The 24,959-nt window shown below is 39.4% G+C and overlaps 1 protein-coding gene across 2 annotated transcripts in view; it reads left to right on the plus strand.

The window, feature by feature from the left end:
• The first annotated feature begins 7,052 nt into the window (after window positions 1–7,052).
• Window positions 7,053–24,959, plus strand: part of LOC139700341 (uncharacterized) — a 42,326-nt gene continuing 24,419 nt past the window's right edge. For both annotated transcript variants that reach the window (XM_071598984.1, XM_071598991.1), the window contains exon 1: window positions 7,053–7,624. In XM_071598984.1, coding sequence (XP_071455085.1) covers window positions 7,433–7,624 — 192 coding nt within the window. In that variant the 5' untranslated portion in view covers window positions 7,053–7,432. The remainder of the gene's footprint in view (window positions 7,625–24,959) is intronic.

Below are 24,959 nucleotides of genomic sequence, written 5' to 3' on the forward strand. Positions count from 1 at the left end.
AGGTCGCCTTCATAAAATGGCATTTTCTAAAGAAATGAACATCCGTCACTATATGAATCGGCACTCCGTCAAAATACTATCATATTTAATTCATAGAGATGCAGTTTTAAAAATAATCTCTCATTCTCCAGCAAGTAGAAGGTGCTTCATCTGATTCAAACTGCGAGTGATTCATAGATTTTACTCAATGAATCAGAATAAATTCTGCAATTAATTTTATTAACGCAGATAAGTAAATGCAGTCAAAGATCTATCAATGGTACCATGTAATTAATCCGATGTTAATATTCACGTTTGAAACATTTTAACATTATTTTTTATATTGAAACTGTTCTGATATTATATTTTAATCTATATTTAAACACTTTTGATGCCAAAAAGTTGGCGAGAGTTCAGTTACTCTTTGGAGATTCGTCGAAAGATGTCAAAGGTAACTTTTTGACTGTGTTTTTGTAATGTAATACAGAGGTTTGACCAATAAAAAACATGGGAAGACTATAGAAACAATTTACATATGTAAGTCGGACGAAAGTCGACTTCCTTTGATTTTTTTCATAAAAAATATTTAAAAAAACTACTGAAATAGAATGAACATACATCACTGAAACATTTAAATGCCGCTTATGATCTCCATTATTTCTCACCGTAACTTCAAATTGAAAGCACCAGCATAAGATGTAGCTTTGAAATGTGAGAAACTCTACCTATCCTAAAAAATTTGAATTAAATAGAAATTATCTTTATTGCAAACTGAGTATTGTTACAACTAAAAAGATTTTAAATTTCGGTTTTAGATGTATGAATTATCGATATCTTTGTTCATATAATATGTCTCCCCTTCTATCACACATAGTGAAGATTAAAATAGTAAACACGTAATATGTACCAATCGTAGAATGAATTAATCGTTGTAATTGTTATGTCCAGTGTTTGCCTTCTGATGATGATAATCATCGAGCTTTGGTTAGCCAGTCAGCCATAGGGTTAGTCAATGTGATAAGTTAGAGAGGAGAATCCATGTACATAAAAAAAGATATGAGGCTTTCTAGACAGAGGAAAGGTAAGTTACAAATTAAGATAGAAGTTCATAACCTTGAGCAGGTGGAACAGTTCAACTATTTCGGATGCGTTTTGGACCGAATTGGTCGAAGTACGAGAAGTGGGAATATTAGAAGAAGAATTAATTTAGACAAATTAGCTTTGCCAAACAATGTGGAAATGATGATAGTGACGTTGATTAAGGATTAATTTATAAGAATAATGAATATGCCAATATATATCTTGGTTCTGTACGGTGCGGAAATATGGTCGTTGAAGCAAGGAGATGCGTAGGCGCAGGTTTGGTAAATTTTTGTTACCTGGATATGGAGACGGTTTGACAGGGTGGAATGGACAGAAAAGGAAACAAGCGGGGTAGTTATACAGCATGGTGAGAGAGTAGGGGAGAGGCTTGTTGGGGAAAGCTCAAAGGAGACTGAAAGGTGAATGCAAAGAATTTTGGTTGGCTGTGTCGAATGTTGACGAATGTGATAAAGGGGAGGGCATCAGGCAAGCAAATTAGGAGGATGAAATGGATTGGTATGCTGAGCTGATTGAAGGGGGGAGTAAACTATGTTGAATTAAACCATTTAGCGTGGTTTGAGTTGTCAGGTTGCGTTGCGTCTTGACAGATGAAGCTGATAAATGTAGCGAATACCCGAAACCTGCTTTAAAAGGTAGAATATAAGTTATTTTTATATCTTCAGTTCTTTGCGTGTCGTGGAGACACTTCCATAGGTTTTCTTTTGAATATTATTCTAGTTTTTGAGGTTAGGAATTCAATGGGTGTGAGAGATTAGAGGGAGTAAACTCTTCTTAAACTCCACATCATCCTGTCATTTCGTCCAACAAGCCTAGCCTTTCTCTCTCTCTTCCGAGATTGCCGAACGTTCAGCTTTCTTCTTCAGAAGTATTCAGCATTCTACCTTCGATCACAATACTCCCTGCACCCACCCTTCCTGCCTCCTTTATATTCCTCTAAACAATGCTCTTTTCCACACCGTACCTAGCTCTTCTTCATTTGTTCTTCCTTCAGTTTTGTCTTCCTTTCCATCTTTTTTCGCCCGCACATATCAAAAGACTCCAATCTACGCCTGTCATCTTGTTCCAACGACAACGTCTCCGCTCCGTGCAAAACCGCGCTTCATATTGAATTTTTCACTAGACTTTTTCATATCCTTACTGGAATGTCCCCGTCATCTATCCCGGAGATGTGGAGAATGCAATTACGTGTGGAAGTTATCAAAAAACCTACAATACCTTTAGCTGCCGGCCTTCAAACTTTGTTTTTAGCGCGATTTCGGGTATGTTTGCAAATGGAACACATGGTTGAGAAAATTTTATTCAACTCTTGGGGATTCTTCGTCGTCTATATATGTAATCAGCTGCTCTTTTGAAGTATTTTTACGGAATAATCCATCAGATCCTATACGAGTACTGTCCGTTTTTTAATCACATGCTTCCAGTAAGAAAGTTGATAAGGAAAGAAAACTAATAGACGGGTTGAAACGGCAAAGAAATGACATTATGACCATGCATCTTCATCTCACATAGATTGCTTTTGAAGTCCCGTGCTTTGGACGTTGACTTGTAAGAATCTCTAGCCCGTCAATTGCACCTGATAGCTTGAGCTTCCTTAATCCTTAGCTTGTCGTGTCCGTTTCTCGTGCTGTTAGCTGACTATGAAGGGTACAACTATTTCACATCTTAAATTATGGTAATTTCTAGAGGAAACGTCATTTTTGTGACATGGAACAATATTTTGAATATTGAGCATTTTTTTCGAGAGCCCTGTGTTTTTGTTATAGGTCGAGTTGGCCCGAATTAAATGGCTAAAATTAATATTAATGGATGATTTTGGCTCTGCCATATACTTTTACTGACATATACCAGATATGAAATAAGCCTTAAACCTCTTCCGCGTATTTTATCTGCATATTAGTTGGTTATACTTGCTAGGCCGATTCTCTTAACCACTTGAGCTATTGAGGAAACGTAATTTACACTGAAATCTGCGTCTTTTATATGTGCTCCTATCACTCTGCCCTATATCTATATCCATGTGAATGAATCTGTGTGGACCGCGGTAGTCCAGGGGTGGAGTGTTGTTCTACTGAGGGCCCGGGTTCGACTCCCGGGAAAACCTCTCTGAGCACCAGTAGCTCCACCCAAGCTATGTGATTTTTCGGATACGAGATCTTCCTGGGAAACCATAATTGGCACAGGGTAAGGAACTGGCCCCCCTACCCTGATGTGTAGTACTGGGTGAACTCTACCATCACCTACCAAAACCTAACTTCGGGTTGATTACTGTGTCTATGGTTTATTTATAAAACACTTGATGGTATCTCAGAGCACAGAAAAAAATATTTACACAAAACACGTAAAAGGACATCAATATTCTCATAGTTTAAGCTTTTGGTCTTCCTCTTAGGCGTTCTTCAGGTGAGAAGAGTCAAACATTTTCAAAAGCCGCTAATGAATTAATCCAACTTAATATTTTTTGCTTAGACAGTGGAATTATTAGGAGAGGAGCCTCAAAATAGTGCGGATTTTTGCGCAAAATTTGGAGCCTCTTCAATGTCTTATATGCTTTTTCGAATTAATTATTCTAGATAGTCGAAACCACTCGGAGAAAGATGGATCCCCACACATTGCCTTGAGGTTTCATAAATAGCTTTCGATGACACGGAGAAGTATTCCCTGACTAAGGGGTACCTGAACGCAATCATCATCTTAAGAGTAAAGGACCAAAGACAACAATGTATCCCGTGAGTGTTGGCAGATCCCGAAAGGGCACCCGCGAAGTTGTTCCTTGCGGAAAACTTTGGCGTGTCTTCAGGTCGCCAAATAGCAAAAAGTTACCGATTTCGGCGTGACGTGTATTCCGAGTGTGGTACAGCTCGAGTGCTTTGTTCACTTTGGAGAAATGGAGGTCGCGCACCCTCAAGATCTCATACCGACAGAGCACGTGCGCGTGATTTCCCCCTAGAGTAACTTAAAGCAGGGTTTACGGAGTCTTGTCAGTATTGCAGCTCACCTCGCTGCTGGATAAATAAACGCCGACCGTGCTCGTTGCTTAAAATCGAGGTTGCCGCGGAGGAGGCGCGAATGCGAATCTGTCTGAAGAGGGAGACATCTCCGCGCGACTTCAATGAGAGACGGGATGAACGCACCGCGGGGACTGACTTTTTAATGCGTCCCCATTTACACTCCGAGGTCAGTGTCAAAATTCCGGATTTACAGCTGAGGCACAGCAGGCTGTGTGTGGAAATATATATATATATATATATATATATATATATATATATATATATATATATATATATTTATATATACACATATACATATAACATTGACCCCTCAACCACCCCACACCTAAATGGTAGGTGTATTTTAAGGAAACGAATTAATATCGAAATTAGTCGAGTTTTTGTATGCGCAATAGGAAACCATGATCGTTTAAAAATATTTTTGAATAAGCAGTGTCTCTCTTCACTTTCAACGAAGGAATTTCACCTATTTAAGCTCGAGACGTAATTACTTCCGCAATGAGTCACTGAAAGCAGGTTTATCTTCATCTCTTTAGTCAGACATTTTAAACTTGAATTTGCCAGGATTATGCGATATTTTCCATTTATATGAAGTGAGAATATTTTTCTGAATCTCAAAGGATTTTGTATTCCGTCAATGGTGAAAATAAAGATACGATGGTTAAAATCATCAACCCGCAGTCGACATCTACCACATGGAGAAAAGAAAGGAAGCAAGATTTCGTGGAAGGGCAGCTTGAGGAAATTATTCGGCCAAACGACTGGTGTGGAAAGGTGTCCTTTTGGATGAGGAGACTTGGAGAACTACTATTTCAACCTTATACCATTAGAATTGAATTGGCGCTTCGAAAGTAAAACAAATTTTAAAAGAATATACGAGCACTATGATACTAAGAGGTTAGTTATATAGTCAAAAGACAGAGGAAGTTCTCACGATACTTAGAAGTATAGTTGTTCATTTTAGTCCAAAAGTCAACATGAAAGTAGGCAACATAAACTTTGATAAATATTATTGTAGTTCTAATTTGCATACAATGACTGAAATCTTTTGAAACATGGTCTTTTATAGGTTGAAGATTAAATAGACTGACAAAGTGAGGAACGAGAAAATAGGAGAAGAGGAAAGGACTTCATGGAGAACTCTCAGGCCAAGAAGAGCTGGATGAGCTGGGGGCGCAAATTGAAGCACGATGGATTAGTTAGAAACATAATAGAAGGGAGAATTAAAGGTATATCCCGCGATGGGGACCAAGTCCTTAAGTGCATCAAAGACAAATCAGGAGCGTAAAACAGAGAGGTTAACCTGGTGGTGGTGTCGTATCAACTCTGAATAAAGGATAATGAAGGGCTTCAATCAACCGATTTTAAAATGGAAATACGGATAATTATGGTGAATTAGCTGTATAATATTTTCCAAGAAAAAATAACCATTTTAACTTCCCTTTATACGGACCTGGAGTGGCCCGTTGTCGGTAGTTTTTGCTTCAAGAAGAGAAACCGAGGGAGGTTTTGACTCGAGAGACTTCTCGCTGGTGGAGACGTAGCTTAAGGTTGTATCGGAAGTAATGGTCAGGTCAAATGTTGGTTCCTTGACAAATTCGCGATCAATAGTGATTTAACTTGCAAATTGCGTCTGATTTTCCCTCTTGTTCTCCGTGGCATATCTCTTGATTGCTTTAGAAAATTTGAATGCCGTTCACATCTCGGCGCAAGTCGAAATAAAAAAAATAATTAAAAAAATCACAGGGTTCAAGCAATCACTTCCATTCCCCTACAGCACAAAAAAAGGCGTTCTCCGGTGAGCGAAAAAAAGGATGTTTGATCATAAGGAGCTGAGTCGAAAAAAAAACATTACACTAAAGAATGGTTTGGTGTAGGCGTGAATATGCGAATTATTTTATTTTCTCACACCCCTTGAAATATATATTTGATGCGTGTGTGCATATGTGTGTGTGTGTATATATATATATATATATATATATATATATATATATATATATATATATATATATATACGTTTGTGTGTGCATTTTTCTAGATGTAAGCCCGAGCACAAATAAAAGAAGGCGTGTTCGGAGAGTTATGGAAGGCACCGAGGCCCCGTCGTCACGCGGCCGTCCCTTCCCATTTGTGGGAAGGTTCTCGCCCCGCTCGAGTCTGCCGGCTGGTCGATCGCCTGCCCACCCACTCGAAAGCCGTGGGTACTGTATACCCTCGCGTGGGAAGCCTTCCCCTCCTCCCTCCCCCGCACCCCCGTCCTCCCTCTCTCACCCTTCGTCCCCGCTCACCCCCCCGCCACTTCCCCATACCCTCCCTTGCCCCTCCTCACCCCCCCGGCCCGCCCCGTGGCATCTCGATGGGCGTGGAGAGTGAGACCCCGGAGCGAGGCTACGACGTGGTGGGTTCTCTACCCTCCTCTCCCTCCCCCGCCGGCTTCCTCCTATCTCTCCCTCCCCTCCGACCCTCCATCCCCCTTCCCCCGTGGGAAGCTTCCCACCGCGTTGCAAAAAAGGGGGATGGAGGGGAGTTTATTTTTTTTTAAACTCCTGAAGGGATGGGAACCCTTCGCAGGGGTGGTTTGTGGCCGGGGGGGGAGGGTTAGAAAGGCCGGGGGAGGAGAGGGAACGAAGGGGGTGGATGCGTGTGTGTGTGATGTATGTTTTCGTGTGTGTGCGTGTGTGAGTCTTCACGTGCAGTGCGGTGTGTTCTGGTTGTGTGTGGGTGTGTGTGTGTGGGTGTGTGTGTGTGTGCGAGCGAGAGTCAGCATCTCCCCCTCCGATTCCCCTCTGCCCCCAAACCCCCACCCCCCTCCTCCCCACTCTCCTCCCCGCTCACCCCCGTCGACGAGTGAGAACGAAGGGCGGGCAGAGGGGAGTAGGGAAAGAGGGCCGTGGAGTTGTGCGGGGCCTCTAAAGCGAGGCTATGGGGGTCTCCGATTCGACGGTCGCAGTCTATCGCAAGGCGTCTCACCGTGCGGCGGCCGGGGGGACGCGGGTTTTGCGTTCCTTTTCGTACGTGTGGCGTGCAGCGTGTGCCTTTCCCTCTCCTAAAATCTCTCGGACACCACCGCCCTCATCCTGTGCGCACCAGAGGGTGCGTGAGATCGCCTCGGGATATCATCTTGTTTTTTTTCTTACGGCGGGATAGAGCCGCTCCAGTATTTCCCTCCGTCCGAGTTTTTTCCCCTTAAGCCGAGGGGGGAGTGACCGTTTGTGGAGGAATAGATCCTTGTTGTTGTGCCCTTGTGTTTGTTGTTGACGTCTTCGTTGCCGCCCCCCTCCGTCGTCGTTGTGTTTTGTCGGCCGGGGTTTCGGCGCGACCCCCTCTTCTGTTTTGCGAACATGGCGGTTCGCGTGACGGAGTTCCAGAAGGAGTTCCTCCTCAAGTTTCTGTCCGAAAACAGGAGGCTGCTGACGACCACAGTGGACGAGACGTTCACCAGGCAGGACCACGAGAGGCTCTGGGGCGAGCTGTCGACGGCCCTCAACTCCATGGGCTCCGGACCAGTCAAGTCCCAGTCGCAGTGGAAAAAGGTAAATAAAAATTGTCCTTTATTTTTTATTGTCCCCCTAAAATAAATTTCACTTTGGCCAGCGCTTAGCTCTCTATGGGGTAGTCCTGGTTGCGATCCCGCCATGCCGTCTTCTCGTAGATCAGGAAGCAAAGAGCAAGCTTTTTTGGATGCGAAGTCCATACTGTATACACACTCGGGTGCAAGACTATTTAAAAGTTATACTGGTAAGAGTTTTCTCACGTATATTCCCCTTGCTGCGTTGTCACCTGCCGTGATGCCTTAGTTTTTGCATATTGTTTACAATCCCTGAGTACCTTTTCTCTCACACCTTGTCGACAAGTATTCTGAATATAAAAGGTGTGTCGCCAGAAGATTCAGTATGGGTCAATCGGCACGTATAGTGTGTACATCCGACGTTTACCCACCCGTTATCAGTATAAATTGTCTAAATTATTTTATTTTAATGATTCCGTGCTTCTTTACCTTTGGACGGAAGAAAGCCCTGAACAATTAGACGTCTCGGCCTGATTTGTAAGTCTGCATGTTTCGCAAAGTTGGTGTACAGCAAACAGCATATCGCAGAGCACCTTATACCAGTTGTTTACTTCAACGTGGAAGCATATGGAAGTGTCCTTTTCGCAAAGACGAGTGGGGGTTCTTATATACATGTACATGGATGCTAATACCCGACTTTAACTAATTCCATTAGATGTAATTCCCTGTTTTCGAGACTGTCCCAATGAACTGTGCCTTAAAAACTCGAGGGAGGTTTTTCTCACCAGTTCGCCTCTCTTAGAGGATTTTCTGCTCCTTTTAGAGGATTAAGGACCTCAAGCTGAGACTTCTGCCGTTGCCTAGACGACCACAAAAGTAGTTCGCCCATAATTTCGGGAAAATCAAACATATTGGGAATGGAAAGGTCTGGATGGTGGCATGAATCATCCTAGGATCAATCGCTATGGCAACCACCGTTGTCTTCTCTTTATTTCTTACCAGACGTTTCGTATATCTCCGCTAAGGCCCGTTAATAATTATGCGCCCACGTCTTTAGTCCCAACGCCCAGGCAGTTTTCTCTCTCTCTTTCATGTTCTCCCCATGCCGATCGTCGCGCGTAATCAAAGCGTCCTTATTCGTGTGGGCGTGCCGATGTGCCCTTGGGTGTGCGCGGGTCCTCGACGGTGTTCGGCGGTCCCCCCTGTTTCCCGATTTTCCGAGACCAACAGCTGTTGGGTCGTTTTCACTTGCGCCCGCCATCCATTATGTCATATATCTCTTCCTACCATTCCCAGATCACTCCTCTTCCGATACAACCCCATTTTTCTCCGCCACCCCACGCACCACAACCATCTTCCTTCCCTTAACGAAGCCGATCCTCGGCCCTCCCCTTGCAAAACCCTTCCTTTTCCCCCTTTAGCCCCCTCACTTCAAACCCTTCGACCCCTATCCCTCCCCACGGCCCTCGACTTTTTTCACCTTGCGTTTTTTTTCCTTCTTCCATCCCCCTTCTTGCGCGCGTGTGCTGCGTGGTCTGAGGGTGCCCCATCGTGTGCTTTGTTGCGTGGGTCAAATCGACGGTTATTCTGGGCGGGAGATACGAAAAACTTGGGGGAATTAGATTTCACGTATGCACCCTTTTTCATTCGCGGACGATCGACTCATTGCGTTGAAGCGGTTTTACTATGCTCTTTCGATGAATCCGGGAGTTCGCTCGGTGTAGAAATTTCCGTTCAAGTCAAGCCGACCTCCGATCGAAATACTTGGTCGAAGTCGATGCCTTTAGTGCATCTATATCGCGCGACAAAGTATTTTGAAGAGAAATAACTCGCCGAAGGAGTGTAATTGTCTCCCATTAAGTATGGTGTGAGAGAGTAAGAAAAGCAGGTGAAAGTCGAAATGGGAAAAGATCTGGACGGAGGAGATATTGTGGTTTAGAGGGATATTGAATGGTCATAAAAGAAGCAATAATTTTCGGAAAGCGGAGTGGAGGAAGGCCTTCTCTACGGCACAGAAGCAGGTAGAAGAAAATTAAAAAGTGCATTCAAGAGAAGTACTCGAGCTATGTGATACATTATAGTTTCAGGTACTGTCTAAAATCTACCTTTAATAGTTCGATTCCCCTGCCGAAATTACTCGTATGTGCCAAACCCAATAGTATGCTGGAAGCAATTTTTTCCTGAACAAAATATTTTTTTAAAAAGGTATAAAGATTACGCATTTTATAAATCACAATGGATAATTCACCATTTGTAGGTAACAGCGCTCATGCCGATCAGCCATTTTCCCCTCCAATTGCTTCAGATATCTGGTAACGTTGATTAATCTATATATTGATTTCTGGTGGTATTTTTGAGAATGAATATGAAGCTGGTATCAGTAAATTATTTTTCTCATGGGAAATCTCACCTGTAATTACTTATACGAGATAAAAATAATTACTCCAGCACTGCCATTATATTTTAAAACTACAATGGGAAGATTTACATGTCATTATATTTTATAGACTTTGGCAAAGGGATGTTTCAATAATAAGCGTTGACCACCGATATGATGGCCCCCAGGAACATCCAGTATGCTCTGTTACGTTTTGAAATTTACATGATTCCCCAAGTTACTCTGAATATAATGGTGTTCGATTCAGAATAATTCTCCTTTTATCTGCTTTAATGTTGTACAAGGATTCATTTTACTCCATCGAACGATCGCCATTATTTAATTTGATACAAACTGAATCTATAAAAATAGTGAATTTGTTCCAATTGTATGACATGGAACTCAGATTCGTTCCTTAGTCCTATATTAACAGTCGCTGCACTAGGTATTCAGTCCGTTTCATTACTCCCCCTCAGCTAAAGGTACTTGACGAAGGAGTTTTGTCTTGAAATGAGCTAACGAACGCTTCCATGGAACATAAAAAAGAATGAAAAACGATTTCTATCGCCAATTTCCTAGTTAATAGGAGATTTTAAAAGGGTCTAATCGGCAATTTTTTCCTGTCACTTTCCTGAAATCGCTAAACACTAAAACAAATATGACACTCAAACATATCCTCTCTTTTGTCTATATTTTTTGTTTCATTAAGGCATAATTAGCTCATATTCATTTACATCAACACAAAAAAACCCCAAGGCATCGTAAGAGCATAAGACGGGAACTAGTTATCCATGTAGATATATTATTCTTGAATGCATTTGAATGTATATATGAGCTTATATCCAAAAACAATCACACACATATTGTAAAAGTCTACATACAAGTTGTAATAATAATCGCTACGTGTGACAAAACCACCAAATTTTGATATTAAACATGATGCTGGAGAAGGACACTGAAGAGTAAACAACAGCGGACGTGAGAAACGAGGAAGTACATGGAAGAGCACTAGAGGAAAGAACCACATCGAGAGCTCTACAGTGAAGAAGAACTAGAGGGATCGAAAGCACCTTGAGGCACAATGGATAAGTCAAAAACATAATAGTAGGGATAATTGAAGGGAGGATTCCGTAAAGCGAGACCAAGGGACAAGCACATTAAAACGAGAAATTAAGGAGGACGTAAAACGGAGAGGTTATTAGGGGGTAGGGATGCAGTAGAGCCAGTCTTAGTACTTGATTTCCAATAGAGTTGAAATACTGGCGATGATGATTAAGGCAGTGTATTCAGGAACTTGGGTATCATTTGTTGTCTCAGGCGTAACTTAATGAAATTTGCATAACATATTGAAATGAAATTAAATAATTTACTTTGTAATTCCACACAATTTATTTAAAAAAACACGACCCAGGTTTCGAGGTTGAACGTCATCATCAGGTGGTCCTCATAGAAGCAAACTTGCTATACTTATATACCTTCTGATCAAATGAATAATTTTTGTCACAGCGTCACTTTCGATGAGGTGCTTTGCAAAGAGGGATGCTATGTTCTTATTTTTTTTACACTTCTTTGGTGTTCTTTAATTCTTTCTTTAAATTTCCGTCTAATTGCGCTCGTTATTCAATAGTTTTAATCCTTAAAAAAATCATATGGAGAATAAGAGAGTGATGATTTCGATATATGATGGTAAAGTTATCTCCAAAAGATATGAGGTAGACTATCTCTTTCCGATCTCCCGCTCCCTATTTTTATTTCATTACTTCGGCGGAGAGTGTGCTTGGCACTACCCAAGAAAACTCTCCGCTAATAATTTTCAAACTTCACTGCGGTGATTAAAGTAGATACCAAAGGCAAAGTGTCTGATACCAAACTAACTTTTCACCCTTGACGTTTTCTATTCACTGTTTCTTCGTCTTATTCTTCATTCCAAATGATTAGGAATAAGGATAACTGCAAGCGACCGAAATCTATTTTTGTGGAAATAAAGTAAGATGAGGGAATAAAGAAATATGTGGAAATAGAGAGATTGGAAATGAAGCTGGTTTTCTTACTTAATTCTAAGTAGCCTAGTACTTAGTCATTATATCAACTAACCTTAGTTTATTGCCCTTTTTTGTTACTTACAGGTTGTTATTTATGCGTAGAGAAGTTCTTCACACTTAGATACCGTGACTTATGTACCTGTAGTTATCATTATCTACATTGTATAAATTGTTTTGCATATTTATTTCAACCAACAATTAAGAAAAATTTTGATATTTGATGTTGCGTATTTTGTGCTAAATCACCCCCTGCCACACACCATAACGGAGGCTTTCCAGGGTACCATGTAGACAGATGCCTATGTGTTACCCTTTTCAATTGGCTTCTCTTTCCATAGATGGATATAGAGTCGCACCTGTAAGCAGCTCAGGTCTCAGATTCTTTATTTTCCACCGCACACACACACACACACACACACACACACACACACACACACACACACACACACACACACACACACACACACGCACGTTCGTCTGATGGCATTTCCGAAAACATCCGGTTTCGCCCATTTGTCTCACGGGCACCCTCGATTACGTAGGTTCATTGTTTTTCGCGGGCTGCTCCCGAAAATCCGCGTCCTTGGAGTGAAATGGAAAGCGTCTCACGCAAACGGAGTACGGTATTTTCGCTCTGCGACCTAACGGGAAAAAGAAGCTTCCCCGTTCGTCAAAACACCGTCCCTCAAACGGAATGGACGGTCACTCTCGTTTATCTCTTAACGATCAAAAAGTCTGAAACCATTGCGTATTTTGTCAGCCGGATGTGGGGGTTAATCGTTTGTGAAGTGGTTTGCTCGGTAATACATTTACTAGTACTAGATTCTTGCTCATTCAAACACGGAAAAACTACCATTTGGCGAATAAATATTCATTGCATGGATAAAGACACAAGGCTCTTAATTTTCTCTTCGTAATACTTACTATTCTTTACTTGACACCCTTATTCATTAAACTAATAGTCTCATTAAACTAATAGAATCATAAACTTCGTCTCTTCAATCTCCTTCTAAAGCTTCCCTTCGTCAATCTCTTTTTCTAGATTATGCAATTAATTCTTTCCTATATCCAATCACGCAAACCTTCTCCTGCACATTTGATTTTACATGAATACCAATATTCTGAACTACGTAACGCTAAGCTCCTTATGTGATTCTTGGCTTATCTTTTTTTGAGTCTAGATGAACTATAACCAGATCCCTTCAATTTGTTCATGTAACCTTGAATAATGAAATTTTTCTTTCAATATAAATTACCATAAAACTCGTTATCTGAAATGCTGCTCAGGTGTGGAAATTTCTCATTCATCTTCCCTTCATGCGTGCCCTGCGTGTTTATAACTCATCCTTCGCATCCTTCTTGTGAATCATTTAATTTAATTTTATCCCATCCTATCTAAAATATATTAGCCTAAAATAGAGTTTACCATGCATCGCTGTTTTTTCAAGATCTGGAAGTTAAAAAAACTTAAAAACATTTTTTACAATTGAATACCTCCTCTCTTCAGATAATAGACTACACTTTGCACACCTTAAGTCCCAGAATCGACTGCAAAAATATCAGATGCACTTTTAAAGGGAAAACATGTAAAGCTTATTTTTATCGATTCCAGGCCTTATTTATTTTGCAAAATGTATTTAGAAATAACGGTTGTTATGGCTCAAGTGGATGTCATAAGAAAGGAAATTGTGTGATATTTCTTATTTTAATCATCAAATTTTGTTTTTGTATCGAACTCGCGAAACCTTTCATAATATTTATTAAAAATGTCTTCCAATTTCTGCGCTGTTCGAAAAGCGTAACTTAAACAACCGGTGGGATATTTGAAGAATGTAAGTGGAAAAAAGTTAAAAAGAAACGACAGTGGGGAAAGCAAATAGGATTTATTTTTAGTCGACTTTTTTCTTTATTTATCCACCCTGATTGCGACTATACAATCTCTTTCTTCATTTATATTCATGTTCTATTTTGATTAAAAGAAGTTCATAGAATGAACAACTGTTTGGTATTAAAAATGTATTATTTTTTCTTTGGCATTAGTGAAGGCGTAGTGAGGGAAGGGAGGGCAGTCATGGGGCCTTGCTCTTGGCGGTCCAGGGGCATAGCTCCCTAGCTACGTTATATTTACAAGCCTAGCAATAGAAATGTGCCTCTAATCTATGCTTCTAATATAATATTTTTGTTTCTTAGACGCTTTTCTGGAAGATTGGAGTTGTCTTAAATACTGCCGTAGTCCAGACGAGTGAATTTTAGCAGTGCACTGACAAAATAATGAAGGCCACTAAAGACGCTATAGTCGTTATCTAATTCTACTGGGAATCATGACTCGGTGCTCTAGCGAATATTATAAATTTAATGCATCTCTATTACACCGAATGTTTATTTATGTAGAAAGGCGTATCTTAGCGTTAGATTATCATCATCTTCGAGTATCAGGTCAAAAAATGAGTTTACTATAAAGGCAGAAGCATATGAATTTCGTGTAAAGTAAGCACTCTTGTTTATCAGAGACCAAAGGAGAAGTGGACGAGGGGGAAAAAAAGGACTGATCCAAGAGGTGGAAGGCGTTGAATTGAATAGAAAAAAGAAATATTAAAAATTGTACAGGATTAATACGAGCAACCTTAATTTGTGCTTACAAAATCGGTAGAATTGCAGAGTAGTGGAGGGAAATGCCATTTGGAAAGCGATAGGGGAAAGAGGAACCTAATGGATTGGTACACCTTTAGAGACATGATGGATTAGTAAATAGGATAAAATAGAAGGGGAGACGCGGCGAGGAGGAAGCCCAAGGGATAAAACAAAGGGGTATGTAAAGACGGCTGTTGGATGGAAGAGCTAGCAGGGATAAAATAAATTAGCTTTCGAACGGGAAGAATAAAAGGCCAAACCAACCACCCAAGTCAACCAATTTTCGGATTGAAATACTGTTGATGATGATATTATCCAAATCTGTTAATTTTGTGTGTTTATTTCGGAATTAATATTAATGTAGTCAATGAATTAACTCGTTAATACTCTAGGGACGGGATATGTTACATGGACTTCGCGCTGTGATCTCATTGATAATGTGAATTTCGACTTATGGCATCACACTGCCAATTTCAAATCTATCTTTGTATTAAAATTCAAAGGCATTCTACTAAATTTGCCTCTCTTGAAATTTTTGATGTATTTCAATCATTTAAGAGATATTTATTTTTGACGACCGGATTTTTATTTCAATTTGCGGTATGACGCACGATTTCACTTCACAAACTGCCATAGATGGGCATATTTCGATGGGTGGTCGTGGCGAAAATTTGATATATGAAAGAAGAACAGAATAAAAATGAAAATTGAAAATAAACAAACTAATACATAAATAGAGATTAATACGTGTGCTGTAATTGGAATAGTTTATGTCTACTTCTTGTTATCCACTTGCTCTAGCCTCTATTAGCGTTGCTGAGGAAAAATACTTCCGTCTGCTGTCGAGAATTTCTTTCTTCTACCTTATCATCACGATCAGTGTAAAATTGACTTGTACTAACACCATTGGTTTGCTGAAATTTTGTTGATATTACTTTCGTAATTTCTATTCTGAAGAAAATTTCCTTTAAATTGCACAGCCTTTTGCATACCGCGCTTCATTGAAACAAGCGAATTTTAATATTTTCAAGGCGGTGAAACGAATCTCTTTCAATCCTTCACAGCATACACCTACCTCTATTGTTCAGTTTACATGTACGACATGACATGAAGATAAAGCACTCTTTCAGGCGATTCTAAGTGGGTGTAATTTCATAGTATGTTTGCGTCTCTTTGGGTAGAGCTCCACCCTAAAATCTCTTTGTCTGCATAGCAACCCCATTCGTACGTATTTTTATCCAGAGCCAATTTTTACTTCGCTTAAAACTGTTTGGTCGTTTTATACTCTTTCCTATATATGAAAATGAACTTTAGCTAAAATATTTGCAGATTTTTTAACGAAACAGGGGTGTTTGTTCACTGAACTAAGGGACCGGATTCGATTCCGGCTTATGCTCCTGGACTCCCTAAGCTTCAACCTAGATATGCAAATTTTTGGGAACTAAATCTGCCGGGGAAGCGGAGGGTAACAAAGGAAAAATAACCTCTCCCTTCCACCAATATCCCGTGGATACTTCCACTTCACACACCATACGGAGTTTATAGTATTAGGCGAATTCTGCCTTCACCTTTCAACTCAACTTTTTGCTGACCATGCAATTATCTTTTGGTTGCGAATCGTAGATCGAAACTCACACCATTACATTAAATCTCGTTGGTGTAGGAGTCGAATTCGTAGTAAAAGGCGGGAGAAAAAAATGAATTGAGTCATTCATCGTATCCAATATAATTCCAGCTCCGAGAAAAGAGTCGTCCGTCTCGATTGGGTCTTCAGGTGCCCTTCAACTTTCTTGTTTAAAAAGAATTTCATCCGTAGAATTCGAGCGCAAAAATGGAGATTCATTGGAATGGTTTTCCAGCTCTGATTATTTGGTTGACTATAAACCGGTAATCAAAATGACTTCGTAAACAAAGTTTTTAAATTTTCATTAACTCATTAACTTAGGAAGACATTTTCCAATAACATTAGGGAGGAAGCAGTTTGGAAAGGTGAACATATTAAAATCTCTTTTGGCATTAAAATCTCAAGCGGTATAAGAAAATTTAGGGTGTCAATAAACTTAGCTGCGAAAGAGACCTTCTGATAGAAGAAAGAACTACTGATGAAAAATACTTCGAGCCTCAGTATTACTTATTTGATCATCAAAAATACTTGCAGTTTACTTTTCCTTGGGTGTGAAATTTTGAAAACACAACTGAACGGATGATTAGAAAAGACGGAAATCTTTTACAGAGATTTCCCTTCAATATTGGCGTGGTGCAATCTCATCAAGAGATCGAAGTGCTGGATAACTCATTGGAAAACATCGCAGAAGGGAAGAAGTAACAGAAGGAGGTCAGGAATGAATTATTAAAACCGCATGATGGAAAATGTTAGCGTGTAGAACTTGGTCCTGAACGGACTGGAAATTATTAAATAAAAGGATATCCTGGGTTTGATAAGTTGCTACGAATCATTGTAGATTTTACTAAGATGACTACAATTTCATCAATATTGTACGAAAACATGAAAATACGATCCGAATAATCAAAGTTTTTTACAAAAAATTCATTTCAGTCTTCATAGGAATTCGAACATTAGAAATTCTCACACAAACGCACGCGTAAGGGATGTATCCGCTTGTAGATGTTTCGGATTCATATCCTCTCGAGTTGATCCTTTAGTAGCGCAGATTGCAGTAGCACCTTAGTGAATATGATGACGTCGATACGAACCTTTCGAGAACCGCCCATGCGTTGTGCTGCACTAAACATTCAGGTACCGGCCAGAGTAGGGAGATCGGGCTTGTGCGATATTGCTTACAGTTCCACACGGACTGGAGAGGAAATGGGGAGGAGCGGAGTTTGGAGGCGGCATGAGCCGCGAGAGGGGAGGATTAATAAGTTCAATTTTTCTTTCTAACTTTCAGCGATTTGATAAAATAATTATGTTAACCCATGTCACAATATTTCGTAGAACTCTTAGGTCTTCCTACCAAGAATATTAATAAATCCAATCGATTAATTCTCTCAACAATTTGGTTCCTTCGTTTCCTTGATATTATTAGATCTGCGTGTCCATTTTCTTTAGATCATATGGTTGCAGTTTCTCCCAGTGGTATCCATGGAAACGACGACGACAGTTAAATTGTCCTGAATATACAAGATGGCGTGTTTCAGGAATGGAATTTTCAAGGAACACATTTTCAAGCCCTCCGCTAACTCGAACGGTTCTTTCAAAATTTTTAGCACTCAAGGCTGCCCGGAAAACAAAATAAACCCAGTTCACCGACTAAGATCGATTTTAACGGAATATTTTAAATACCACATTCTGAGGCCTAAAAAAGTCAGAATTTTTCGTAAACCGATAACTATTACTGGCCATAATTTTGAAGCTCTTGACGACGGCGTTATTTGATCGAGATTCTTCACCCCTTGGAACAGTTGGCAACGGGCACGTAGGGACGGTACTCATATATAAACCCTTTCTACCCTCTCTGATTTCTCTCTCTCTCCGGACCCCTTTTCCTATCACACCCTTTACGAATGAGGGACTCCTGCCAAAAATCAAGAAGGGTCCTCCCATTAATCACGCCCGACCGCAGGAACCCTTATCCTCTTCCCATCCGTTCACCCCTTCGTCCCTTTCCTCAATTTTCCTTACCCCTTTCCTTCGCAAAAAAACTGCTAAATTACTTCAATCTGCTTTGGGAGTTAGCTCGGCACAACCGGTCTATTCCATGGAATTACGCCTCTCGCGTTGATTATGGTAAACACTCTGGACCCATTCAGGGTCCCTCTTCCTAATTGCGAGGGCGTTGATCGTGCGCCTGCGCGAGTTTCTTTCGTTTGGATTAAATTGTCCGCTTGACGCGGCGCGAGAGGGAAGGTCGGACAGAGATCTTGAATCTCGCCAACAACAGGGAAATTAATCTTCCGGTGATAGTGTGAAAATTACTTTAACGCAGTATTTGAAAAGCGCCATAGTTAAAGAAAGCGACGCCCTCAAAATTTAGGAGTAAGGACTGTGCTAGCAATTTCGAGGAAAGTACAAATTGGTATTTCTTTTCTGTTTCACTTGTATTAAAATCTCCTTAAATATTTAGGGTTTCGTACAGAGAGTAAATAGAATTAATTATTTTGTATCGGAAAATAATTTGATTGGCTGACAATTTTCTGCTGTGTATTGAACTCAAGGGTTCTAGAGTATTTGCTTACCTCTTAATCGATTTCTTTAATATTTATTCGAGTCGAATTGAGCCGTTTCTCGCACTACCTGTCCCTAGTAGGCGTGATTTACTTGTATAAGTTGCTGAGTTAAACCTTACTAGCTGACATTGTCATAATGGTTCAGGAAAAATTGCAACCTTTTCTTGACAATATGGACTTTTGTTTAATCGAAACTAATATTTAATTTAATTTAATCATTGACACAGTTCACCTGAAAACCGAAGTTCAAATGTTTTAAAGTGATTTTCCTAAACTTTTTACCGACTTATGATTTTCTTTTTCAATAGTAACTCCGATGCTAAAAACAATTAAATTCATCGGTAAATTGTCGACCTAATAATCCCAAATGACGTTTTTCCCAACAAACAGGAAACAAAAAGAGGACAAGTGGATCGGAGGGAATTTCAAATTAGACCAAAAAAAGTTCTCTATATAATGAGATGGGTCAAAATATCTTATGAATATTTGGATTGAAATATGCGTGGGAAAGTAGATTGCATATTTGTATGAGCAACCATAGTCCGTCACCTTGAGGAAAATGCATGTTGGTCTGAACATGAGGTGCGAATACAGCAAATGATAATATTGATACACAACGATCTGAATTATTATTAGTTTTGCATATGCTAGAGAAAACATATTGGGATCTCATTATATCGCCACAGCCCTTCTTTAAAGAGTTCTGTGGTTCATTTATTACCTTCGAAACCCACCAAAGCAATACGGTCCATTGCACATTCCTAATGGCCAAGTCCTACCTTTGTGTTACTATCATGCCATTCAGGCAATGACTTACGCAAAAAATGGCGCACAACTATTGAGCATACAATATATGCCCACCTTAATGGAAGAAATAAGTGATTCATTGGACAATACAAATAGTATGACAGATGTGCATGTAAGACAAATATTCAATTGTCAGTGTTTTGCAGCAAAAATACCTTAACGTAGCAGGGGTGTGCAATACGTTCAGGTGAAAGTGGTTGTTGATTTTACATAAAATTTATATTTCAAACCCGTAGGTAAATATAGAAATTTGACTCATTCAAAATCATTAACCTTGCTCGGGATTCAAACTGAATCCTTCTATCCCAAGGGATATCATCTAAAAATATGTTTGCAAGTGAGGTAGAAAGTGATTGATAGCATTGTCACTCTGCTTGGAAACACTTTAATCAGGCTATCTAACGATTAATATTTATACATTTCGTGCATGCAATTATTACACATGCAAGTCATATTAATCTGCAAAAATACGTGTTAGTATGGTTTATTATGAATAGAATGGGTGACATTGCATTGCTCTATCAGATGAATTATTATTTGCTTCCATTAATTATTACTTAAACTCCGGTTTGAAGTGGTACCTTTCTAGTTCTGTGTTGTAGTGGTCCTTTTCTAGTCGAGGGGAATACAAGAAACCAAAACGCGACCATTGCGATTCCATAAACAGCGATAGAATAAATCCACATTACTGACCTCATCGGGTGCACCCAACAAACTGAAATTTTGTGGACAAAATTTTATGTAGCTGTTTTTCGATCACTTAATTAGACACTAGCTGTTAAAACATTGTTTTCTATCCTTCAGAGAACACAGGATTTCAATAAAAAAAGTAACTAAGTGATTGATTTCTGATCATAGGACCATACACTAATTTTCAGCGAAAGTTACTCGTTAGACACTCTGCGACATACCTCCAGAGAATAATAAAAACAACTCTGAAATCTCGGGACGCATAGCTAAAACTCTCAACTCACGTCCAAGGCTTGGTTTATGTACCCTACCATCGAGCTGGATTTCAATCACCACATCGTATTAAAAAATCCATCTTTTGATAACCACTTAAAGTATCAAATGACGATTTTTTTTGCCAATAAACCAATTGTCTTCTTGTCATTCACTTTTTATTGCCGCCGTTGTAAAAAAATAACCAAGTGAACCAAGTGCAACAGTTTGACAGATATTTCGTCAATTGTCAAGAATATTCGTTCAGTATTGCGAGAGTAATTCGACACGAACGGTTGTTCTTATAGCATGATTAGCGATACAAACCAAACGTTTGAGGAAATATATTGGTTTATATTTAGCGAACAGAGTGTTCGACGGGGAGTATTCGGGATTAAAATTTTTCGCTACTGAAAATTAGCGACAATTCATGCGATTTTTATCATTTTAATGCTTGAATTTTTTTCTTTCGAATATTCCTTATTATTACTTGTGCTGCAGATGTAAGTAGATGCGTATTTACTCATGCCTAAACAGCCGAGTGTTTACTTTAATAATAACACCTGAAAGTGTTCACGGTAAGTCCAAAAATTGTCCCCATTGACCACATTTGGATGATGAATAAGAGAATATAGACTCACTGGACTCACACAATGGCTGCGAGTTTGGAAAAAACAGTCAAGTTTTCAATCGACTTTTTTAAACCAGTATTGCGAACTTAAGAAGAAAATTACGTAACTCCAAACGGGAAGACACATTCCTTCTCGTGATGCTGACCAAGTGAATTCTCCCCACGCCGATTTTTCCGTTGAGAGGAGAACGCTTGGACGCTCCCAAAATATTTTCAGACGAATTCTTTTGTGCCTCACACGACACTTGTCATGCTAATACTCCGAGTCGTGTCAACCGAAAACGTAAACTCCATCATCACCTTGGTCTTTAAAAAGGTCCTTACCTCAAGGAAATAAATTCGCTGGGCACGCTCCCGTTGGACTGGGTCGAAAAAGAAATTGGCACCTAAAAAACTCCCTGAAGTAAGGGCTGATCTATAGTAAATTATTCGCCATGCTCGACGAGCTAACCCTATGAAATATAGCGGGGGAGGAGAGTGTGAGGGATTGGACCGTAAGGAATAACTACTGCTACCTCTAATTCAATCCGAATGTGACGGGTCTGCGGTTAAAATATAGGTAATTACAAGGAAGGAATAGTTGCTTACATAAATGGCATCCGACATTAATTCTCTCAGAAATATTTCATTCCCAAGAATGGTGTAATCAATCAGGAGCATCATTATTTGAACTATAATAAAAATATTGGAAGACACGTATAGCCTAAAGCCATGTATCGTGAGTTAGAAAAACTGCTTTGCCAAGTCCAGAAAACGTCCGACACTTCCTGGAAGATGTCTCTGCCAATTTAATAATTTCTCGCCCTTCATTTTCTTAGGAGAGGAAAGAGAGTACATCAGCGCCTTCGTTGAGTCTTTAACACGAGTAGGGAGTGAACGAGGTCGAATCAGAAAGAGACACTGTTTTCATTAAGGGTGAATTGGAATGAAGGTGAATCAAAACTGTCGATTCAAATTAATCGGATATCATGTTGAAAAACATCTAATCTATTTAATCTATTTGATCATTTTCGACTGGATGATGTGGAAATGTATCCTTTTCTCAAAGTTTTCGAGGTGCTTAGACAGGGCTCAATGTATTCGGCTGACGATGAAATAGGTACGTCAATTATTCTATGCCGGATAATCTTAGGCTTTGTTTCGGTTCACCTCTCGAAGAATCGACAGACTTTCGTGAATGGAATCCACGTCGGAACCCGTAATTTGCCATGCCTGAGAATTCAAAGTAATGCAAATCAAAAGTTCTCAACTCTTCAACCTAAGGTCATAAATACTAGTTTTCTGGTATATGTTATGTAAATCCCAGCGATACATAATGAAGTATTCCTGTTTTTGGTGGTGTAATTAGGAATTAAATGCGACCATGTATAGTTTTTGAAAATTCTGGCGTATTTATTTAATTTTAGAATTTTTGATGAAAACATTGCATTGAATTTAATTTGGTTTGAAATTTTATTAATCTAGTTGTGAATGGATTCTTGAGTCATTCGAATCAGATTGCGCCTTCCTAGATTCCGTCAAATGTAGGTAGGAATTTGGGTTTCCGTGATATTACATGACCAACTGCAGTAACTACCTAGGATGACAGGTTTGAGAAGTGAATGTTACTCAAGGCTTCAGATTAAATCGTGTTATACTCAAGGATTTAGAGTAAGGAGGAGGGGTCATACCAATGCCCCCCATTTGGTTTTCTGGTGCTTTTGGGAATCCAACATTTATTTTACAGAATCCGGATGGATTTTTGGAGAGGTTATTCAAATCAATCACTTGGATTTTAATTCGTGATCCCCAGTGGGTAGTGACCAAACGCTGACCCATCCAAGCTACCACGTCACTATTATTGAGGTAATAAAATTTATCATTCGAACACACCTTTTTCTTTGCGTTCTTGTCGGTTATACATTAATTTTAACAGTTTTATTTTTTAAATTAAACTATTCTGATAATTGGAAATAATTTTCTAGGGAATTCGAGTCACTGAAACGTTCACCATGCCTGAATTGCCTTGGCTTGTCCGTAAATACTCATGTATATACATATACAATTACCCTCATGCGATTTACGCTTTAAATGGTAATGTATTCTTTTCAAGCATATTTTCGATAACACCGGTAATTTTTCTTCGTTAAAATGCGAATGAATTCTGCTCTTGTGAATTCTGAAATTCTGAAATTGTGGTTTTTTTAATCGTATTAAATGCCATCACATTAATTTTCAAGAATTTTATAGGTATTTATATCAAGAATTTAATAGGTTTTCTAACCACTTGAAACCAGTTGAAATCCCATCGTTATTTCCCGGTCTATTTTCGTTAAAAACCTTCGCAGTTTCAAGGTTCTGCGACATGTAGATAAGATGAACAGAATGGGATACTGGAAATACGTTACTAGCTGGTCTTCATTCATTGTATTTCCTACTGTTAGTATTGATATTTCTTTTACCAAAACCCTCATAATTATTGGTTTGGTTTCTATGAAATGAAATGAAAGTCAATGCTACGAACTCTCTATAATTAATTCGCCATTGCATTTCTTTTGTTTTAACCAGATAGTCTGGTATAGCGTGCAGTGCTAGTAAATTTATCCTCTCTTTGAGTCTGATATCTACTCAAGTGCTCCCTCTATGCCTATCTTTAGTTATTTAATGGAGGGAATCCCACTTTGAATTATTCAGCCCCACAATGCTCGAATTCGTGGTGTACCAAATGGGCATACAAATATATATTGCCCCGCATACACATTTTTTAGTTGAATAATATTGAAATTGAGCTGTTTTTTGGTATCGTCAAAGATGCGCATGGGTTCATCTTATACAATTGGAGTCATACAATTAATATCATTCGATGCAGAATGACGTTTGTATCCACGATCCACGGTGATTTTCCAGCTGAACGTTAATGGCAAACTATTAGGACCGATAATACTAAATTTATAAAATTGAATTGTGAAGTGTGCAACTTTTTCCAAAATATTTTTCTCCTGAGAGACATCGGGAAACGAGCAGACATTACAAAATCCGGTGAAACGACATCTACACAATGTGCGAAAAAACGGGTCACTAGGATGGGACGACAACGGGAGTGTGTTTATTTTAATTACAACAATGCAGCAAGGTGCCGTGGTTACTCCCTAAACGACTTTTAAGGTGTGGGAAATGAGTATTTCCTCAATTTATGGTTTCTTTATTTTGTATCAAATACGTGGCGAGCGTTTTTTTCGGCAAGACCTCCATTCGATATCAAGGGCACTCAGAAAGTATTAATCAAAGAGACTATGCTCTATTTACGTGAATGTACTCAATTTAAGTTACAGGTGACTTAACTGGAGAAACTTTAGATAGGAGCGTCATTTGGGGACGGGTAGGGTGTTAGGGAAGGTTTCAAATCTGGGAGAGCTTTTACACTCGTATTCATAGGGTGGGCTCTTATGGGTTTACGGTTTCAAACTTAAGCTTTGATTTCCTCATTTTCCTTATGCGTTCAGATCCTAAGTTTCCAAATATACCAAAAATTTTTCTACGTTTTCATTAATCTAAAATTACTTTTCACTACCACTCCTGCGTATTTCAAAGACTCCCTATATTAACTAACCAAAGATAGGCAAAACGGGAAAGCCTTTAGTTTATGTAAAATACAAAGAGAGGAGAAATAACTTACCCTTCATGATATATAATAGCACATGAGGCTATCCGGTTAAAATTAGGTATGTGTAGTGGCGGACTAAATAGATAATTTTAGTTGCCA

The sequence above is a fragment of the Hetaerina americana genome, unplaced genomic scaffold, assembly GCF_022747635.1.
Source record: "Hetaerina americana unplaced genomic scaffold, ioHetAmer1.1.p SCAF_1, whole genome shotgun sequence".
Classification (NCBI taxonomy): domain Eukaryota; kingdom Metazoa; phylum Arthropoda; class Insecta; order Odonata; family Calopterygidae; genus Hetaerina; species Hetaerina americana.